Raw genomic sequence first — 22,907 nt, 5'->3', positions numbered from 1 at the left:
CTCTGAACACCACATAGGGATTATGGTGGTTGGGCCCTGTTCAGGTTCATGGTTTGAGGACCCTCTGTAGGCAGTCTACTGCTGCAACAGATTGAACTCACCTTCACTTAGACTCTCTTCCTCCATGGCTCTGAGCATGGGACTGTCCCCTGACCAGCAGCACTGATTCAGCACTGGAGCTTTTCCTAGCTTCTTGTGCACAGACACATCCTATGTGTCTTGTCTCTCCTGCCTTACAGAGTTCTGATACTGTTACAGGTGGGATGATGAAAACAATCTGCAAAAGGTGCATGCATGTTAAAGGGAGAGCTGCAGAAGGGGAAGATTTAATGATTTCAGGATAAAGCAGAACAGCAAGGCCTAACGAACGTGTGGCAGTGAGAGTCATTCTCTCTGCTGCCCCTCTGATCTGCTGTGCAGCATCCCAGCCCCCTGAGCCGGCCTGCCTGGGTTTCAGAACGCATTTTCCTCTTTTTCATTCCTCCAGCTGACAACAGTGTTTGTAGATGTCATGTTGCCCATGCATCTCTGTGTGTATGTGAGCCTGTTATGTACCTGATTTAGGCAGATGTGTTTCTGTGTCACACTTGAGCACCTTATAATATCCCTTTGTCCATATGTCCCCCTCATTCACTTCCATTTTTCCTTTCTAAGACTGGCTGTGTGTATTTCTTCTGGCATACTCTGAAGCAGGAAAATAGATCCCCTCCCTTCCTTGAAAGAAAGTGTAAATAAATTAAATCCATTCCGTAAGTTAATGGAATGTTTCTAAAATCCACTGTCTCGATGGACCCATTTAGCGCAACATACCAGCTTTGTATCCTAAAGTTTCAGGAGCTCTGTGCCATAACTGCTGAGACAGTACCAGGTCTGTGACCCATGACTTGCATAGAAAAAGTAAATAGGGATTGATTGTTCATTTTTTCTTCCTGATGAAAGAAACTAGAGGCCAGCATAAGACAGTGGAAGCCAAGTACCAAGAAAGCCATTGGAAAATATGTCTTTGTGTAATCTAGAACTGGTGGAACTCCTCACTTAAACAGGTTCTGAATGTGAGGGGCTTACAGATGCTCATCTTCCCCTGAGTACTTCTTACTCACAGGGATGTTGGATAACTCCCTGCAGAGAAATCTTTATGGGATTGCTAAACAGAGAAACTACAGGTTCAGGAAATCTCCAACCTGACAGTGGTGAGTGAAGCAGTGACAGGAGAAGTGTTCTGTATGCTTGGCCTGCTCTTGCACTCCTGGGTGTCTGTGGAGCTGCTGAGGAAGACAGAGCACCAGATCACAGATCCCAGAATAACCTGAGCTGAGAGGGACCCACAAGGATTGGCAAGTCTGACTCTCAAATGGTTTTGGCCTTTGATCTGAGCCAGAGTAGTTGTCCATGTGTGCTTGTTACTGGTATCACAAAAGCCATTACGCTCAGTGAGACCATGAAAGAGCCCCTTTGGGATAGAGAGTCTCACTGTCAGTGAGAGCAGTCAGCCTTGTCTCTTGTTCATGAATGGCTCCATCCAGGGCCCTTATACTCAGAATCTCTACTTAGGTAATCCCTGGGCAGACTGCCCTTTGCTGGGATAAAAAGATGTCTCTCCATGGAGCACGATATCTGAGATTTGTTCCTTTGTCTCAGCCCAGCACTTTCCGTTAAATCATGATCTGTTTTTCTCTGATGCCTTTGAAAGAGTAATAGTAGCAGCTGGTGAACAGGGGCATGCAAAAGCCATCTGTGATCATTCATAGGGTAGCAGTTTTTATTTCCCTAATATTTTGTTACTTCTCTGAGCTTTAGTTTTAAGTGTGGGATGCGACATATTCGAATTTTTTCCCATTTTCCCGTATACTGGGCCATCAGCAATACTGAAAAACCTTTGAAACTTCTTTGTGGAAGGTTTTCTGTTTCCTTATTATCTTTATTGGCTTCATATCAGATTTTAACTATTGACATGTCCAAGTTCAGAGCATCTCATTGTTACTGCTGGAAGTGCCTTTCATCAGCATAAACAAGTGTTTACAGACAATATCTATCTTCAAAACAGGTCAGTGCAAATTCTTGCTAGAGCACTGCTCTGTGAGTTCCAGGTATTTTGTGGCTCACAAAAGCTGCAGGCTGGCAAATTGCCACAAAAAAAAAAAAAAAAACAAACCCAGAAGTAAGAAATCTACATTTTCCAAATGTGTAAAAGATTTTATCAAGATGGAAAGGGGAGTAAGAAGCAAATGAAGTGCTTTGCAGGGTAAACTTCCAGCTGCACACTCAAAAAAAAGGTCTCTGCAAATGCCAGTTTGGAATTGGATTGCATGTTAGCTTTTTCCGGGGTTCAGGTCCCAAGTTTCCTGCAATCTTCTGTGACCTTTTATGTCTTACATTCTTGTAGTGTCTAGGGTAATTACTTCATCTTGCTGTCATAGTTCCACCTACAAAAAGTACCCTGTAATGCCTGGTTGGATTGGCAGAACACTGAGTTTTTGCTAAACAGTTTTAGTATTATTACTGAACAACATTCATTAAAATTAACTGAAATAGTTACTGGTAGTCCAGAAATAAAGCATGTAGAAAAAAAGTCCAAGCTCTCCAGAGTTTTGATAGGAAAGCAGCATTTCAAATAAGCACAAAACCACTGGGGAAATTCAATCTGCATGATAACTGCCTTGGACCAGAGGAGCTGGTGGCTCCCTTGACATCATCTCCCTCAGGGGAAGTGTTTACTGGGGACTGTGAGCATCTGGCAGGAGCTGCTCTGTGCTTTCTGGGATCCAGCCCTGGGTTTGGAGATCTCAGAGGAGCAGCTGTTTGGGTGAGATTTCCTGGGCTGGGATGGGTCTCAGAGGTATCAGAAGCATCACAAACCAGGCAGCTTCCTTGTGACATCTATGCAGGATAGAAATTAAAGAATAAAGAAAATTGGGAAAGAAAAATGAGCAGAGCACTAGTAGTTTTTAATGGATTCAGAGGCTGTTTGGCCTTTTGAAGGGAAGCCTTATTTCAACCAAAGCATTTGCCATCTGTCACTGAACTGAACTGAGTGTCACTTATGAAAGAGTCTTGGTCAAATCCAAAGTGTCAGTGACTTCCAGCAAGTCCTATAAAATAAGGAATTGCCTTATCAGAAGGATTGAGAGCTGACACTGCTACTATGTTTTAATTACAAAATAAATGGGACACATTAAAAATGCAGTTACGTGACCCATCAGTGCTTCTCAGACAGTTAAAAGCCTTTGGACCCTGGCTTTATTCACTTCTCATAACACCTGGATCCCACAGTCACTGGATTATGGATTACTATCCATGAGGAGAAGCTGACTGGCTAGAATCTTAAGACTTTCAATTAGAATAAAAATTCTGCTTTAAAATGATGGAATACTTTATCACATAGAGTATTTACTAAAGCAGATGTTACAATAGGATAGAAATTAAAGAAGTGTTAAAGTAATTATTCTAAAAGATACGAAGACACATTAACACTATGCCTTCCAAGTGATGCAGTATGGGCTCTGGCTCTGCCTTAGGAATTGGGGAAAAACAATCTGATCAGGTGTTGGAAAGACACTACAAATAAAAATAAATTCCTGTGCAATTCCTGGGACTAGCCCTGACAATATGGAAAATTCAAAGCATAGTTGTGCGTAAAAGTTTTGAGAAAGACAAGTTAGAAGTCTTATTAGTGTTAGGTTGATTTTTTTCCCATGGTCTCATATTTCAGAACATTTTTCTTACCCATAAAAACTAATTCTATAACATGCAAAATTAATTTTTTGGGAACCAAATGGGGTCCAGAGCCCAAGATATTCAGCTGTCAAAAAGTCTCTGTTGCAGTCTCTTTTTTGTGTGTAGGTCTGTCAGCTTGTATTCTAATCACACAACTAATGTGTGTAGACCTGTTACACAACTGGCTTTAAGTACCAAAGAGAGCTGTGCTGACTGCAAATGACTTGGGGAAAAAAAAAGGCAGTGTTAACTTAAGGAGGAGACATGATTACTTTTTAATTTGTTGAAAGGAAGAATGAAACAGAAATAGCAATTTCAGGAGGATCTTAGTAACCAGACACAATGTTTACCTGCTCTGACGTTATCCAAATACGACTTTTTTGTTTCCAGATTTCTGGTTACTGTGTGGCCAGTCAGTCTGGATACACTTGAGGTGAAATTTCCAGGTGTTGGAGGTGGGAGTCAGAAACAGTCTTCTGGTTATATATATATGACCATATTTGAGGTTTTCTTTGTTCTTATGTGTTCTTTCAAAGCTAAGTTCTGCTAACGCTTGTGTGAATGCTCTGGGGTCTGCTACTGTAGATCTGCATCACTCTGCATTACAGCAAAGGGCAGGTGACTCTGAGGGGGCTGGACAGGAACCCCTAAAAGGCACGAGACAACAAAGTTCTCCAAGTTAGTAAAAAAAAAATGGATACAGACCCATGAGTGTTAGTTCTAGTCATTGACTCAATCAGCAGCTGTAGGCGCTTCTCAAACCTGCTAGGCATCTTCAGGGAGAAATGCATTGAAATTGTATCGTATATGAAATTCTTTGCCTGCCAGACCAGGGAAAGAATTTCAAAGGCAGGTAAACTCCTGGCCTGTCTGACACTTCTGTTGTTCTATATCTTGAATGTTCTCTTCTCCTTCACCTCCATCCTTCTGCCCCTTTCTCTCAATCTTGTGCCTTTCTGAGAGAGATTTCATGGGTATCATCTCCCACTGACCCCTGGCAGCCCACCTTTAGCCATGGGGATGGAGAGCATGTGACCCCTGCTTAGATGCTTTGACTATGTCACTGGACCAAGCAGCTGCCCTCTCTACTCCCTGCTTTCCCAGATGATCTATGCAGCACAAACCTGGCTGCATCAGAAGAGATGCATATCCATGCTTATCTAGCATGAGTTCAGCTCACCCAAGCATATTCCTCCTCTAATGAAATTACTTTTCTCAATATTTAAGGGGAGGAATGCTGAAAAATTATCTTCCCCTCTGTCCTGCAGACTTTATAGCAGATAGGGAGTAGTTAGAGCTTCCTGGCAATTAGGGCTTTTCAGCATATGTGTGCATTTTTCCAAGAAGCCTATTTCTTGAATACACAAGTGTTCATCAAGAGCCCAGGCAAGGGCAGATCTGAGTGCTTTAACTGGTATCCACCTGCTCAGCAGTGAGTACTCCACCTTGCCCAGGAACACATTGATTTAGATCCCAAATGCAAGGGAATCCTGGCTGACAGCAGCAGATCTGGCTTGCCAGCAGGTTCCTCATGGAAGAGTCCAGCTGGGCTGGGCCTTTCTGTTTTAAAGCTGACATGTGGAGCTCCTTCTGCTTGCACCTGAGTAAGAAGCACCCAGAGTCTGTGGCAATGGGAGCTATACACAAAGTGGACAGTAATGTCTTAGGGCCAGATTCTGCCACCCTTTCCAGAAGTGCTTCTATTGCCTGTGAATGCTGACCTTGAAAGCAAGAGCCGTAAGAGATTACACTTGAATGAGAGAGTTAGATTGAAACTTTGACATTATCCTTTGGGGTTTAAAAGATGATTTTGAGCTGTAAAAGTAGCCTCACTCCATGTCCTGCAGGACAGGGGTAGATTTCTTCCCTCTCCCCAGGTTTTTGATGTAGTTATATGAGCTGGCTGAGTGTTTCCTGGCTGTTGCAGGCTAATTTGCAAAGCTAGCTAGGTGAAATGCTGTATTCAAGGCTTATAGTTTGCCAGTGTGGTGGCAGAGTATTTCCCACATCTCATAAATACCTCCAGCTACGATAAAGGGGTGAGTGGAGGCAGCAGTACTGAAGCAGCTCCACTCTCAGTCACAGGGCCAGGTTTGCACTGGCATAGAGTTGGTGGCAGAATTTGGCCTGGGTTGTGTAAACACCAAGATGTGTATATGTTTCCTGCTTCAGGTAATAATGTGCTAAGTTACTACTTTATGCACAGAGGTATGGAAACCTTTTTTTGTGTTTTTCCCTCCCTCCCTCCTCTTTCCGTTCTATGATCCAGACACCACTAACTGTATGGAGTTGATGACTGGCAGACTTTCCAAATGTGGTAAGAACTTCCTTCCCTTCTGCCTTTTCACCTTCCCCAGCCCCTGCTGAGCAACATAACAATGCGCCGTCCTGTCCTGTTGCACCTCCTGCCCTTCCCTGTCCCTGCTCCCCACGCTCTTTTCGAGACTCCCCACCCCGTAACAACCCTCTATGTCTTTCACTCACCTGGAGGACACAAGCACATATCCCTTTTTCTGTTCCTATCCATGCACAGATGCACAGGCCCCACCACAGCTTTCCCCTTCATGGCACAAATGTGTGGTGTTACACTTGAGATACCCTCTCTCACTGTAACCCAGGCCAGTGATTTTCTTTTTGTTTCCTGATTTTTGTTTCCTCTTTTCTTTACTTGCTGCTGTTGATTCATGATTCTTGAGTCCCTTTTTTGCAGTGAAGCTGAATGCTGCCCTGCTAGCTGCTGTCTCCCTTGGTTTCCTGCTATTTGTTGAGACAGGAATGCTGTGCTATTTAACTCCATTTTGCATCCACCCCCTTCTTCCCCAGATGTCCCTGGGGTGTGACACTTTTAAATTCTCTGTAAGACCATAAGACACACACCAAGTTATGTCAGACACTTGGTTAGAGTAAACTGTCATAGTTCCACTCTGGACTTGGGGAAGGATGTTGTGTCTCTAACTGAAGGAGTAGTGAGCCTACTGAAGATTTGGAATTTTGCTAGGAATAAGAAAAAAAAGTTTCCTGCAAAACTTTTAGCTCAGCTTGCTTGGGCTTATGTGAATTTTGGTTAAGTTGTCCCTAGCCTTCCCTCCCCTCTGTGCACACATGGACTGTATTCTTTCTTTCATTACTTGTGCCTCTACTCACTGGTCCAAATACAACAGTGGAAATGCCCAAATACTAAAAGACATGTTTTTGTCTTACTATTCATGTCTTGTAAAGAAAAATTCTGTATGAGAGAACTCTGTTCTCTTTAGATTTCCATCCTGAACTCAACTCATCTAGGTTGAGTTCAGATATCTCTGTGAAAGGGAGGACAAGATGTTAGGGAAGTGTTCACTGAGCTGGTGCTACTCTCCAGCTGGACCTGCAGCTGCCACACTATCTCTTCATTAACTGAAGGAAGTTGTTCTGCAGTTTGTAACCATAAAGGGAAGTTGTCATGGTGGAGATAATATTAGGTTTATGCATGAGTGACTGAGGCAGAATTTGGCCTGTGTTTCAGGCAATCTCTCTCCATTAAGTTGCAGCTTTGCTGGTAGAAGTTTTTTCTTTGCTCTGATAGGAGTTCATTTGATTTCTCAGGTGACTTTTCTGATCTTATGAAGACTTATTTCAGACCCTTAGCTTCTTGAAGTCATCAGACAGCAAATTCTTCTTCTTCCTCGAGACTTCTTTTTTCTTGCCTGGAATCTGGCATTCACATCATCCAAAAATACTGAAATGCTGATTCTGCTGATTGCTTGCGAGTTAATTGAGCTATAGAGATAAGCAGGCAGCACCCTGCATTCTCTTGATAGAGAGATCATTGCTCACTCACAGTTCATGCAGGCCCTCCAGCTGTCACTGTGTCAGCAGCAATCCTGCAAGGGACACAGAGGACAAGGTGAAGGCCAGCAGGAAGACTGTTTTTTGGCAGCTACAGTAGAGACAGAGAGGAGACAGGATGGCCTATAGGAGTTTAATAGAGCTGCTTCCTTAAAATCACATTCCTGTTGGTGAGCTCACAAACAGTGTCAGCAGTGGTGACTGCACCATGCTGAATTCCACTCTCCTGTATAAGTGAGGAGTTGGAGCTTTCTTCTTCTGGAGCTCACCCATGGTTTAGACAGGGGACTGAAAGGCAATGATGTGAGCATTTCGCTTATTTTTGGTAAACCATTCTCCGTGGTTCTGAAGATGAGAACCCCCCCATGATGTTGAGACAATGTTCATCTAGTAATAACAAATAGTGTAGAAAAACTGTATTCTCTGAGGGTTTTGACCTCCTTGTTGTTCCCTGTTCTGACACTGAGCATAGGAGGTCATTCTTGCCAAAAGAGTTAGCACTGTAGCAAGAGGAGCTAGTCAGGTTCTTTAGCCTGGCTCAGCCATGTGAAAGCTCTGGTGGGAATGAAGAACATGTTTTCACCCACTATAAACCACTGAATGCTGTAATTAACAGCAAGGCAAGTTTTTTTAGTCCCTTAAATGTTATCTCATCTTCTGCTAGCAGTGGTCATCAGTCTGAGAAGTGATTTTGTATACAGTCACTGGCATTGAGAAACAAGTTAACATTGAAGAGCCAAGGTTTGTCATAGGAGCTGCCAATACCCAAATGACACAACTGCTGCTGTATCAACCCTACCTGTGCAAATGGCAAAACTGCTGCCAACTTGTAGTATTTCACAACAGAAGAAAAGAATGTGGCTCATAATAAATTGAAATGCATGCTGGGGTGAAATATTTTATTCTATGTTTTCACCAATCTTAGCAGGGAAATGGGCATTGCTGTTGTCAGAAAGACTAAATTGGTTTCCATGAAGTCTGTTCATAATATTAAATTACCTTGTAAAAATTAAAATATTTACATAAAAAATGCAGCTGTAACCTGAAAAACATCTACAGGAGTGATACTTTAGCTGATCTATTCCTGTGTGTATTCTCAGCCAAATCAGTTTAGTGACAAATAAGCTTTACCACTTTATGTGCTGTTGTTAAGCCTTATAAAATCAGCACAGCTGTAAAAGGACAAGCTGGATTCTGTTTCTTTGGAAGCAGGATTGAGAGAACTGTTTATTACCATCTAATCTGGTATTTATGTCTATCTCACTGAAGAATAGGTTGTATAATTAAGGTTCTAATAGGTTCTGCAGAGCCTTTACATTAAAAATGAAAATCAAGATAATACACAAACTGAAAAGCCCTCCAGCTTCAATCACAAGGCTGGGAATTAGAAAGCAAGTATCATTCATTGTATACTGAACACATTGGATTGGAGCCATTGATTGGATCTGGAGCCATTGATGCACACCACACAGAAGCCCATGGTGCCATTTCAATTGTCCTTGGTCAGGAAAGAGTCTCTCTTCACAAGCTTTAGTGACTTCAAGTCTTTCATGTTGTGAGCTGAGAATTTCTAGGGGTGATTGGTTTCATGGTAGGGCTGGTATTTAGCCTTTGATAGCTCCCCGTCCCAGCCATTCCCAGTTTTTTGGAGTCCTTGGTAAGTATGTTTTGCCAAGGTGCTGGCTGCTGACAGGAAGCTCTGAAAAGCCTGCCTTATCCTCCACTTTTGCTTCTGAGATTAACCCAGGAAGACTGTAAACTTCCCAGTCTTCACACTGCCACTATCTGAGGATGAATTTTACTTGTAAGTAAGGCAATCTTTGCTTATTATTCTTCCTCTCTGATGATTCTCAGTGAAGTCTTCAGTTACATCAGTGGCACGTTCATGGAAGGAGGGTGATGATAAGAGGAGGAGATGGTTAGTTTGGATAACTGGCGCAGCTCCAGTCAGATCATGCTGTCATGTTAGGCACTGCACAACTCCTGCAAAATCTTGGACCGTAACCCTGTGCAGGCTGGAAAGAAGGCCTTGTATTTACTTTTAAACATTTAACTTGTATTGCTGCTTACAACTGAAAACCTGGATTCCTGGCACCAGAGTTGAACAAGAAACTTTCTGGTTCCTTGTGGGTACCAGTGGCTATCACCAAAATGATCTGATCAAACCAGAAGCACAGCACATCCACTTGCCTTTCATATCTCACCAATGCATCTCTCTCAGATCTTTTGCTTCCAGTGTTTAGGACTTCACATTTTTCCTATTCAGAGCTGCCTGATCTTGCTGGCCATGGCTAGGTGTCCTCTGCACACAGAGAACCACACTGCAGTATAGGCTTCTCTTTGTAGCTCCTAGCAATCACAGTTTGATTCGTACAGACACAAGCCCATGCCAGTAGTTTTCCAATCTGCTTGAGAAGTTAGGAAACATTTTGTAGTTTCAAACTGGTTACATCACCTTTGGGTTGCAATTGCAGCCTGTATCTTTGTGAGTGCTCATTTAGAGTCTCTTTTTGTGTTAGTAACAGCAGCAAATACCTGGACTTGATGTTCTTGGAAGTGATCCTGACCCATATTGGCATTAATTAGAGTAATTCCAATTCTAAAAGTAGCTGTGTGATGGAAGAGGAGGTTGGTGATTTGCAGCCAAAAAGTTGCAACTGTTGGCAGAAATATTGGTGTCAAAACCTGCAGAAAAAAGCACACGCTGCCAGCCCAGCTGAAAGGCTCTGTTAGCACTGCTACACCGTGAGGTGGTCAGAACAAGGGGGTTTTATTAACACTCCTGAAAAACATGCTGGCTCCTGGTTTTTCTGAGCATGGCTGACTCTCCAGTTCAAATTGTGACCCAGCTGAGAGACCAAAGGAAGAAGACCCACCTGAGAGATAACATATTCATTCAAAATGGGTGGTTCACAACAAGTAAGCTAAGTCAGTGGCTCTAAAGAGTTCAAGCCAGGTTTACCAGTTATCCCTGCCCATTTTGCCAGTATCCTTTGCTGTCCAAAGGAATGGCTGACATTCTGTAGTTGTATGTCTTCAGTCTAGTGCCATGTTGGGAGAGATTTATTTTCCAAATCATGCCTCATGTTTTTGCACTGTAGAAGAAGATAGCCACAAAAAAGGCAACTTGGTACTAAAAGTTTATCCAGATGTATTTAACTATTTGATTCATGTCAGATCCTATTTTGACAGCTAGGGTTAGATTTTTACTATGCAGTACAAGATCTTTTTCTCTGTAATAATAACTAATGCTGAAAACACAGATATCTCACTCTTAATTAAGACCACAGTGCTTTATTTATGATAGCTAGTGTTTCAGGAAGCTACATGGAAATGCTTGCTGGACTAAGCTAAGTTTGAGATGGCCTTCCCAGAAGATTAAATCATCTTTTGAAGTGATTTATTCGGTGGAAATGAGGAAGCAACATTTCACCAGCATGCATAGGTCATCTATCTCCTTAGGAACAGGTTGAAGAATTTGAAACGCATAACATAATATGTGAGCATCCATCTGGCAGGAAAGATCAAAATTGTATAATCAAGTGCCAATACATTTCTGACATTTTAATAGGCAGAAAAGATAGGAATAAAGCTGCAGAAATCTCTAAGAGAATGGGTAGCAGCAATACTGTCATTTGCTGTGGCTTTATCGGCGTGGGTCATCAGTTTCCCCTCTCAGCACACACTTGGGCAGGCAGATCTGTGTAAAAGCACAGGCAGATACAAAAAATTTGTGGGCTTAGACCTTTACCAGCCAATTTGCCAGAAGAGCACGACTCCATTATAGAATCTGGCATCTCTTCATCCCACCACTATCCTTGCCTGCTCTTTCAGTGCCACCAGCTGTCCAAATGAATGTATGATTCCCTCCTCTCCATCATCATGTCTCCTTTTTTGAATGTTACTTGGTGGTGCTCGATTGGCCAGAGCTTTTCATCAGTAACAGACAGTTTGGTTTCTGATTCCTTACTCATGCCTTAGCTCTGCAGGAGGCAGCAGCAAGGAAATGGACCTCATCCTTTTGGGCTTTGCTGCCTGTGTTCACCATTGCCTAATTCATTATTCCAGGGCTACCTGTCTCAGTAATACTGTGAGGAGAGGCTGAAGTGGTTCTCAGCTTCTCTGTGAGCTTATGAGAGTGAGATAAAAATTGTTTAAGACAGAGAATGGCCATCTGGATGCTAGACACAAATATTGGGCCACCGCCTGCAGAGGAGAATGGAATGTTTTAGGGGAGTAAGAACAAGAATGAGTTATAGAGCATTTAAATGTCAGGTTGGTTGTTCAGGTCTGCCCATGGGAGTAGCAATTGGAAGTTCCAGCCTGCTGGTGGCATGGATACCTGTGCTAGTGCTGTGTGATAACTTGAGTAGTTCCTCAGTTCTGCAGTAGTTCTGCAGTTTGTTCCTGCAGACACCATTTTCAGTTGGCATTTTTACTGGCAGAGTCTAAGGATTCTGGAAAGTAAATCACCTTTTCCAGCTGCAGTTCAGGTTTCCTGCCAAGAAACTGGAGTTGTTCCCTGGACTTTCTGATAGTTAGTGAGCTGAGTGAGGTATGTGCCTGATTTGGATTGGTACAGGCTGGGGCCTTTTCAGTCTGAGGAGAGACTCCTACATGGTACTGCAACTAAATGAAGAGGAATGGGCCACTTCATTATTCTCTCATCCCTTCACTGTGTATACTCTTGGAGTGAGTTCTATATTTTAAGTCATTTGTTTCTGAAGGCAGAAGGTACTCTGCCAGCAGAAACCAAGCAAAGAGACCAAAAAAATGCCTTGTCTTAACGAAGAAGGCTAGAACTATATAAGAGTAAGAAAATGGATTTGAAAGGAAATGGATTATCACCCATTAAGGAGTGTTTTAATGCTTTACGTGAAAGAAGTTGGATTTTTGGTACGTGGTTCACTGAAACCACAGCTGCTATCAAAACAGAACCTAGGGATAAAAAAGACAAGGGCCAAGGAGTAAGGAATAAGTATAAGAGGAAAAACTCAGTAGCAGAGGCAGGCAAAAGGCAGTCAGGAAGGCTGCAAAAGCAACAGGGAAAGAAGTAAGATAAGTCAGGTTGAGAAAGGGTGTCTCTTCCCACTGAAGACCTATGTTTTCCCATTCATTTTCTCCCAAAGCCCAAAATATACATGCAGAAACCCAAAACATCTCAGGCTAGACAGAAAGAAAAAATAGATGATAATCCCACAGATAGCATATTTGTTTTGTGCAACTTTTGTGTTCAGCATCACAAGGATTAGTGCATTAACAGTACATAGACTTCAGAGGCGGTTTCACAGGAGAAGGAAGTGCCTCAGGGTTTGCTTCTGTGAAGTCAATGGGAATGTTGCTATTTGCTGCAGTGAAAAGAGGGCCAAGTCCTTATCTGACTGTCTTAAAAATGTTACAAAACAGCAGACTTTAATCAGTAACTGAAGCCTTCAGGCTTGTCCTGAAGCTACTTGTTCACCCCATCCTGTTATGTTTTGTGGAGGGCTGTGAGGTCTTTACAAGGTGAGAGCAGGGTTTTTGCAAGGTGCATCCTTTCCTGGTGTCACTTGTGGTGCCTGGAGTGATTTCTCATATTTTCTTCTTCCTCTCTTACCTGGTGGTAAGTAAAATGGGTGCTCCATTTTCACTTGGCTTCTCAAAGTGGTGATACCACTGGGCCTAGGTCAGTTTCAGGCAGGCTTCCTAAGAACAGCAGATGAAATACTGAGGACTGTTGGTGCAAACTGCCTGCCCAGCTTCCTTCTATGTTTTTGTGTCTATCTCTAGTCCTGTTTCTTCCTTTTAGCACTTGTATTCAAATCCATTCACAGTTTTGACTTCTTTCATGATATTTGGCTGTGACAGTGCTGCACACAGGTGCCCCAAACCAGTCCCTTCTCCTTCAACACATGACCCTTTCATAAGCTTCAGTGCTTGTTTTCAAACCCATTCCCTTTCCCTGTCTTGCAGCAAACAGCTCCTTGGTCTAACTCAGAACTGCACATATCCATCTCCTCCTAACAGACATAAACCTAACGCTCTGAGCCCTCCCTCCTGCCTCTGATCCTTCTCTCAGTTTCTCACCCTTTCTACCCTTTACACTTTCTTTGCTCTGTGCTGATGAACATTTGCTCTCAAGGGGAAAGAAGACCTTAGTCTGTGCATGAAACGCCAGGGATGTTCTGAAGAATCACTGAGCCAAACCTTCATCCCTGTCCAGAGGAAATGGGATGTCATCTCACTTTCTGAAATGAGAAAGGCAGCCTTTTTGAGGCATCCTGATGGACTTACAGGTGCAAGAGCCTATGACACATCTTGCACTGAACTCTAGGCATGGAAGATTGCTGGAAAACCTATTCTAATCCATCATCGCCTGCATTTTCAAGTCTTGTTTTACTGGATTTATAACCTCAAAGGGAACTGAGAACTAACAGGAACAACACCCCGCACCATTTTCATGCTTCCAGCACAGCTGACCCATTCTTGGGTATCTGCAGAGTAAAAGTGTGAGGACTCCTTATCTATCCAAAGAGCAGTGTGAACACCAGCCCAGCACCAGTTTTTCCTTGACTGCCAGGACAGGAGGGCATTATTACCTACTATTTAATTACAAGTACAAAAGGCAAAGGAAGGAAAGGGTTAGTGAAATGGCCTATTTTAGTTTTCAGTAGCTCTCTAAACATCCCTAAGGATTTTCTTACCTCCCATTAAAATTTTAACTAAAAAATGATGATTGTAAGGAATCCAGCAGTGATACAGGCAAAGAAAAGTAGACTGTTAAATACTTTTGCTGCAATAAATCTCCAGGCACTTGAAAGCCGGTAGGGCATGGGGAGGAGAAAGGGTGGATGAAACATGGGCTGCATATTTTACTAGGATGACTAAAAAGTCCTGTATCAGGACTCAGCAAATACAAGATGTATAATTTCTACAGTGTTTTATTGCTCCATTCTTGCAAGTTGTACTTTTGTCACTGTTCCTGTCTATATGAAAACAAAAAACTTTCCCGGTTCCTGCAGAGCCCTGCTTACTCTGCCCTCATCTTTCCCTCTAAGCTTGTTAAATAAACTGCTCAGCTGAATAACTAGAGATATTCCCCTACTCTTTTCTCCCAATCCAGCAGTCTTTTCCTCTCCAGCATTTTTTTCAGTGCTCTTTTTCATTCTCTCTGCTGACTCCATTTGCTTATGAAGATGAGGGGTCCAAAGCCACCTGAGAACCAGATCTGCCCACATTCCTGCATTCAAGGCTGAGTGTTTGCTTTCTTTTTTCTCTTTTCATTGAAAAACACTATCCACTTGAAAGAAGTATAAATGAATCTGAGTAGATAAAAAACGAGTCTGCGAAATGTGTGTGCCCACAAACCTAAAACAGTTTTAGGGAAGCTTAGGGAAATCTCTGATGTAGAAGTCAGAGATGTGGAAGAAATACCCCCTTTCCCAAGCATTTTCATGCATGTGAAAGGGAGTAGGTGGAGCTCAGGGAGGCCCGAGCCCAAAGTGACTGAGTTTAGTGAAAGCCTTTATCTTCTTAGTTTGAAATTGAGTTATGTGCTTTGCCTGGTTGGTTGTTTGTGCCCATCACTAAGGCTTCAGTCAGTTGGGTGAATGATGCCCTTCCAGAAACTCACAGCCTGTTGATTTTAGCTTTAGTGTAATTGAGTGACAGAACCAGGGCAAGCAGAACATTAACCACAAAGCATCATGTACAGGAAGTCAAGGAATGAATTATATTGATAAGATACCTCACTGTATTTACCAGGCATTTGATTTTTCTCAATGCCCATTAACAAGCAGGGGAAAGCAGCCACTACCTGGTTAGCATAGGGCAGGCAAAAAAGAGTAATACATTCAGGTTTGCAAAGCAGAAATACTGTGTATTTCTTCTTTGTGTAAGACAATGATGTCTGTCTCACATTTTCCATTAGAGAATAAGAAAGTACTCAACAAGCTCTTCAGTCAAATTGCTGTGCACAGAAGGTACTTGCCTGCTGAAGTTACTGGGTTGCTTATGTTTGGAATTAAAGTGAAGTACATTATGACCAAGCCACCAGTGTGCACCAGTCTCTGCTGTGAGGAAGCCCTTTGCTCCTGACAGAATGTTCCCATCTTGGGGATGAAAGGTTCCACTCTTCACAGCATTCTACCTCATTGGAAGGCAGATAAAAGGGGCCCATTTCCTTCCAGAAGCTGGAGATAGAAATTATTTGAATTTGATAGAATGGTAGAGTCAACAGTAACAATATTGAGAAAACCATCTTGGGGTTTTAATGATCATGAACAGGCATCACCTCCATTGTGTACATCAGATAAAAAACACCTTCAATATCCATGTTCAAAGAGTGACCCCTCCTATGTTTGATAAAGATTAACCCCCCAATCCAAGAAAATGAAAGGGGACTAGAAATTCCCCAGAAAAGGCTACCTTTCTAGAAGGAGCTGGTCATTTTCCTTCAGTAGCCCCCCAGAGCCTTTCCTCAAGTATGACCTTCCGCACACCCTCTAACACAGAAGCAGATTAAGAGTTATAACCATGCTTCCTGGAGGCCCACATGGCACAGAAGGCTGTACTCATGTACCCAGTGCTCAGACCTTGTTAACTGCACCCTGATCTAGGGGCTGGCTGAAGGAGACTCCAGTAGCACACAGCTCTATCTCCCTCTCTGGCTCCTAACAGCACTGGAATGCATGCCAGTGCCATGGAGGCTGTGCTGTGGAGAGAGCATAAATTCAGGACAGTGAGGTAGTAGGTCTTGACCCTGCCAGAAACAGGCAGATGTGTAACAGCCTGCTTCCACATTCAGCATCTTCATTTCCAGGTACATGTTTCGGGAGGATCTGAAGGTGCTCAGAAGCCTGTGAGTGCAGACTGCAGACCGCACACACAGATGGCAACACTCATCTCAGCCATAGCTCATTTTCCAAATGATGCTTCCTTGGGACCACGCGGGTGTTTCAGGCTTAGTCATAACAGGGCGGCAAGGAGAAACTCAGAACTAAATAAAATGCAAGCAAGGAAAGCCTGATGTCTGGTGTAGACAGAGAGCTTAGCAAGGCTGCAAAGTAAAGCATCAATGGGCAGCCACATGGAAATAGCCTGTGTTTGTAACAGCAGGAGTAGGATGGGATTTGCCTGTGTCCAGCATTAGAGTCACTGACATTTCCATGTGGAATGGCCAAGTAAATCCTAGTAATGGAATGACTTATTTCAGTCATGTGGTACTGTGTCCTCCTGCCAGGTGAGACAGCAATGCTTCCCCACTCAGGAAAAAACTAGGAGCTTCCCCCTAGGTGCTTTATGCTCCCAGGTTCTTTATTTCTGTAGGTGTCCCATCCTAAACACTCTTCCTCTTCCTGCTCATTGTCTTCATCCCCCACACACCCCCACGCACGTGGCTCTGGATCTCCTCATCATGTTCTTCTCGTTAAAAACCCCATTGTTCATTTGTTTGTTTGTTCTCTCTCTTTCTCTTCTCTTTTTCTCTCTCTTTCCCTCTTGTTTTTTTTTTTCCTTCTTTCTTTCTTTTTTTGTCTCCTCTGTTTTGTGTACCCAGGCAGCCCATTGAGTAACTTCTTTGACGTAATTAAACAACTTTTTTCAGACGAGAAGAACGGGCAGGTGAGCCATCCCCCCGGCACGCCAACCAAGCATAGCGCAAACAGCAAGCGGAGCGATTCCGGTTCTAATGACTATGGGTCTAGAGGAGACAATAAGTACCCTGCTGGCAAAGACAAGGCAAAGATGGTCTCATCAGTCGGCCTACAAGACCAACCTTAAATAAACACATAAAAAATTAAATAACTTAGAGGAAAAAAAAAAAAAAAAAAGGAAACAGAACAAAACAAAAAGAAAAAAAGCAAGAAAGAATGAAAGAATATTCCTTAGCAAGCTAGCCTCTAAACTAGAAGGATGTATATACCTTGCCACAACAGTACAAAACTGTCTATAGACAAATTTTGTATGAAGGAATGACTGTATATATATACATATATATATTTATATATGATATATAATATATATCTCAGAAACAAACACAAAAACAAACGAATGAAAGAATGAAAAGAAAAGAAAGAAAAGAAAAGGTAGCACAGATGACAAACCCAGTTCACCAGATCTTGGGTTGTGTTTTTTCCGATTGTTTTTTTTTTTCCTCCCTTTTTTTGAATGTTTTGCTTTTTTTCTCCTTCCTGATTTTTTGGTTTTTTCTTTTTTGATTTTTTTTTTTTGGGTTTGTTTTGTTTTCTTTTGTTTTGTTTCTTGTTCTGTTCATGCTCTCTCTGTGTTTCTGACGACACCACTTGTTTCCGCTCTGCTACCAGGAATTATCCCGAAAAGTTAACATGTCAGCCACGGCTTCACCTTCTGTGCTCTGCGGACACTTGTTGACGGAAGGCAACCGATGTAGACTGTCCAAGGACCAGTCCTGTTTGAGGTTCCCAGCCTCCCCTCTCCCTTCTGGAAGTGGGCTTCTCCCCCACTTCTCCCCAGTCACCTCCCCAGTGCACGCCTGGTTTTTTTTCCTCCCCTCTCTTTTTCTTTTTTGGTGCTCCACAAGAGATCTGCTCAGTTATGGGATTGCAGAGTCTGGGCTCAAAGGAGGTTGCAGATTGTTGGAGTGAATTATTTACCCTTGGCAACTTCTGTCCGCGCAGGTGATGGCAGCCCGGAGAGGGAGGGTGTGGGGAAGGAGACGGGTGTAGTGGGAGCGAGGTGTTCCATGAATCCAGAGCGCGTTCTCATCAGAAACCAGCCAGGAGCAACTCAAAACTAAGCGTTGAACCAAGACAATATTGGGGAGCTTCATCACGGGATTTTCTTATCTTTTTTTTTTTTTCTCCCCACCACCTTTTCCTTTTCTTTTGCCCCCTTTTTTTATATATACATGTATATATGTGTGTATATTTATGTATAAATATACATACATACATATATATATATACACACACACAAACTAATTGGTTTTTTTATACTGTATCATTTTGCTTTTTAACCTGCTGGAAGGGGAAAGGAGTAAACATAGGAGGGAGAGGGGGTTCAATGAATAAACACATACAAACAAAACATTAAAACTTAGGGAAAAGGCAACTTCTGGTAGCAAAGAAGAGGGACAAGAATCTGCCAAGGACTGTCTCTCCCATCACCAGGCACAGTTGCCACTGCTGCTACTGCTGCTCCTCCTTCGACACCTTCCTCCCCACCTGTCAACTCCCTGCCACTGTGCCACCGCGCTGGGACCTTCTTCAACCAGCTGGATCCTCCACCACACCCTGCATTTAGAGGCAATTGTTGTGTTGCTAGTGCTGCATTGATATCAGTATTATTATTTCTTTAAGTTACCAGTTTCATTTGTTGGCTTGGATGGTTTTTTTCTTAAAAAAAAAGGAAAAAAGAAAAAAAAAAAGAAAAAAAAAGAAGATGAAGAGGAGGAAGAAAAGAGACTTATATTGGGTTTTATTTCCTCTGTGTGTATGTGTGTGTGTGTGCAAAATCACTGGCACTTGGTTCATCAGAGCAAGACAAGGTGGAGTCAGGGCAATGGGAGACTTAATCACGAAGCTACTGTAAACTTTAAAATTTACTGCAAGATATTTTTATAAAGTTTTTGTTTTGGTTTTGTTTTTCTTTTTTTTTTTCTTTTGAAAGGGAGGAGGGTGGGATTGGGTGGATGGGGACCTTTTTTTTGTGTTTCAGTTATTAGGTCTTGGTTATTTATATATACATATATATATATTTAAAAAATAAGCTGTTAGATATATCTTCTGTTTAATAACTGTGTAGAGGCAACATTGATTCTTATTTATTTTGCAGAGGAGGGGGAAAAAAGACACAGAAACCTTGTAAGTGTTCATTTTGTGACTTTGAGAAAGAAGAATTGCCACCTTTTTTCCTCCTCCTCAAGAGTTATGTGACCAAGTGTAACTTATTCTGGCCCAAGCTCAAAGGTTAAACAAACAAAAAAATGTGGTTTTACATGTGGAAGACAAAACACAGTGAGAAGTATTTCTTGACTGAGATTTTAAGAATGTAGGCTTAGCATTAGTGTTCAGCTCTTTTATGACCTTCGATTGCTGCTCGTTGGGTTCCTATGGGTGTATGTTGTATCGCAAGATTTTTTTTTTTTAATGATAATGTTGGATGAGTTCTTTTTTGTTGTTGTTGTCGTTGTTGGTTTTTTTAATCATTTTTCCCCTTCTTGGACCAGTTTTACTTGTACATAGGTTTGAAGATTAAAAAGAATTTTTAAAGACACAACTGGGGCAAAGACCTTTGACTTCTGCCCTGTTTCCCCATTCCCCCAAATGGGAGGGATTTATTTTAATTTTTTTGCTTTATTTATTTATTTATTTATTTTCCCTATTCTTAAACTTTTCTCTCTCGTATTGCTGTGTGCATGTCAGACACCAGGGGGTGATGGCTGGGGAGGGGGGGAGGCAAGGGTGCAGGAGAGGGGGGCAGTTTTAATTGCATGACATTGCTGTAAATTAGTCTCTTTTGCTTTCGTTGTCTTTCCTGCCTCTGCCCTCTCTCTACTTCTCCTCCGAGCTCCCCTCCCATCACCCCCGTCCTTCTTTTCCCTCTTTTCTCTTCCCTTGTGTATAGATTTTGATGCTTCTGTTACATTGTACCTCTACAAAAGGCTGGGATTTCAATACAAGATAATAATAATAATTTAAAAATACCTATATCAGCAAAACCCATGTGGTACAAGCAGGAAGGGGATTACTTACACAAGATATAAGAATAAATGAAAGCAATACCTCTTGTTATCCTTCCTATTTTGTACTTTGAAGACACACACTCGCGCACACACACATATACAGACACAAACTGACATTATTTAATGGTTTGAAATGGACAAAAAAAATCTGATGTATCCCTTGTTAAATAACTGTGAGCAACTTTAGTTCAAAAACCAATAAATTCATTCAGTAAAGATACCAGCTGTTGAGTGTCCTGTTTATGTCTGTGAAAACAAGCTCCTGGCCGGTGCCAGAGCTGGTGAGTACGGTGGCATGGCCTCTGCCCTGCAGGAGCTGAAGATGGCAGCTGAAGGAAGGGAGCGTCCTCCTGGCCGTGGAACTAACACCAGGGCCCGAGGAGCAAGGACAGCTCAGCCCTCTAGGCCTGCCTTTCCACAGTAACGCCTTCCAAAAGCTTAATCCAAATTTCAGAGCAATCTCACCCCCACCGAGGCCTGCTCTGGACGGAAACCACTGTACCAAAAGCTGCGGCTGCTTGTGATTGTTCTCCTCTCTAACCTGAGCTTCTGGCGTTGCTTCCAGATTTAGCTGTAGGAAGGATTGCCGCATCTCCCTGCCTGAAACAGTCACACACATTTGAAAAATCTCCTCAGGTACGTCCCTGGCACGTGTGGGTCCGGGGTTTGTTGCTGGTTGCTTGGGCAGCCCGTGTGGCTGCTGGCCTGTCACAGCTCTCTCTCCGTGCCCTTTCTCTGGGTTTGTCACTGCACCCAGCAGTTCCCCTCCTGGCCTCTGCCCCAGGCTGGTGCTTCCCACAGGGCTGGGGAGCGTGGCAGGCCCGGCCTCACAGCAGGGCTGCAGCGCTGGCCCTGGGCACGCCTGGCCTGGTGCTCACCACAGCCCCGCCAGCTCCAGACATGTCCCCCTCGTGTCCCCTCTCCTGTGCCCTCTCCAGAGCTGCCCTGCTCGGGCCAGCCAGGGTTTCCCACCACGATCCCGTGAGGGGCAAGCACGGCCCGCCATGGAGGGAGAGCAGGGGGAGACCTTCTGGAAGGTTCTGTGGTGCTGCCTCGGCCTCAGGGATGCTCTGGTGAGGTGAGGGTGGCTGGGGAGCCTCTGCCCTGCCTGGCAGCACCAAAGCAGCATCCATACAAAATATAGTCTCATCTAGGAAAAAGCCAGCATGTTTATAGGGTCTTTGGGCGTTTCACTGGTCTGCTAAAACTGGAGGGGAGTGAAGGAGCTGACAAAGGTGGAAAGATGAGGAGAATCACAAGTGCTGCAGGATTTGGTCTCTGTAGTGCTGGAAACCCAGAACTGGGAAGGAGCTGTATATCATTTGCATCTCAGTAAGTACAAGGATGTGCTGGGCTGCAGTGTAAGGGAAATGGGATTTAAGCACTGTGGCAGCAGGTGTATGCTGCTTCTTTTTCTGTTTCACTCTCTCTACTCTTTTCAGCAGTGTTCATGAACTTCTATGATCTGTTCATGTCTCCAGTACTATGCACAATTAGCATCCCCAGTACTGCAAATTATGGTCTTCAAAAGCTTTAAGAAGAAAAGAACAATTTTGCAAAGTCGAGGACCTCATGCTTTGGCCTGCCCACATTTATTCTGCCTTTCTGTTTGGCCATGTTCTGACACAGTCACTTGCTACGTGGTGTCATATTTGTAGTGCATAGGAGGGGCTGTGCTTCTGTCCAAACTGAGTTTCTATTTAAACTGTTGTTCACAAAACACCATTCTTATTTTATACCTTAAATCTGAAATCAAGTAGTAAATGTAGCTGGGGATTTTGGTCTGCCTCTGTGACTGAGGTAGTTGGATTGTCTCTGCTGCCAGGTGGGGGCTACTGTCCTCATCCAAAGCCCATTCCAGGTGATGGCTGATGAGATGCTGGGAGCTGTGCCACCTGCACTTCATTGGCTGAGGTTTTGAGCTCTGTAGCTCTTTGGTTCTCTTGGAGAGCTTACCTCTTTGGACTCAGTAGCTAAAAAACTTCCTGTGTTTGAAGTTCGTCTGTCTGATTTCCTCTGGGTGAAGCAATGCAGTGTAGGACCTTCCAGGAGTAAACTGAAGACAAGACAAGTGTGTAATACTCCAGTTGTCATTCTCTATTTGTCTGTTTTGTAAGTTGATGTAAGTTTAGACACGTGTACCTGAAAAATGTGTTTGTGCTTAAGGTGAACGTTTTTTTAATTGAGTCAGTATCTGACACATGCTATATAAAGCAATAATGGTGTATATACATCAAATTAGCAACTGAGCCCATAGTGAGGAGGGTAAATCTCATTGCCACGTGTCAGTCTGGGGGCTGAGAAAGAGGTTGATCGTGTTGGAGAGCCCTAATGCAAATTGTCCAGGCTTTGCAAACAATTCGTGACAATTTCCCAGTAGTCAGGCTGGCTTTAATGGAAATGATGGGACACAAATGACTGAGCTTTAATGGCTCTCACTCGGCATAGGCAAAAACAGCGTTTGTAAAGACAAAGAAACTGTGTGAGGCTTCCAGGTAGTGCTAATTCTGTGTCCTCTGTTACAAGGTATGCCTTCCTTCCCGCTGATTCAGACAGTGAGTTTAACCTGTCAGGCTCAGACATTTTCTGAAATTCCGCAGCAGAATGCCCACAGGGATAGTGTGTTCTGTAGGGAAGTCTGCAGGTCCCCCTACCTTTGCTTCATTTG

At 43.1% G+C, this 22,907-nt stretch overlaps 1 protein-coding gene across 3 annotated transcripts in view; it reads left to right on the top strand.

The window, feature by feature from the left end:
* The window catches only part of BRSK2 (BR serine/threonine kinase 2), a 301,256-nt gene extending 283,806 nt beyond the window's left edge, over positions 1-17,450 (top strand). The window contains exons 19-20 of one of the 3 annotated variants that reach the window (XM_009102181.4): positions 5,984-6,031; positions 17,123-17,450. In XM_009102181.4, coding sequence (XP_009100429.1) covers positions 5,984-6,031; positions 17,123-17,298 — 224 coding nt within the window. In that variant the 3' untranslated portion in view covers positions 17,299-17,450. Of the gene's footprint in view, positions 1-5,983; positions 6,032-17,074 lie in introns of all 3 variants that reach the window. The other 2 variants (XM_009102179.4, XM_009102182.4) reach the window with 2 other exon arrangements.
* The last annotated feature ends 5,457 nt before the right edge of the window (positions 17,451-22,907 follow it).

Source organism: Serinus canaria, chromosome 5 (genome assembly GCF_022539315.1).
Source record: "Serinus canaria isolate serCan28SL12 chromosome 5, serCan2020, whole genome shotgun sequence".
NCBI classification, from domain to species: domain Eukaryota; kingdom Metazoa; phylum Chordata; class Aves; order Passeriformes; family Fringillidae; genus Serinus; species Serinus canaria.
This window is presented reverse-complemented; position numbering and strand designations above follow the sequence as displayed.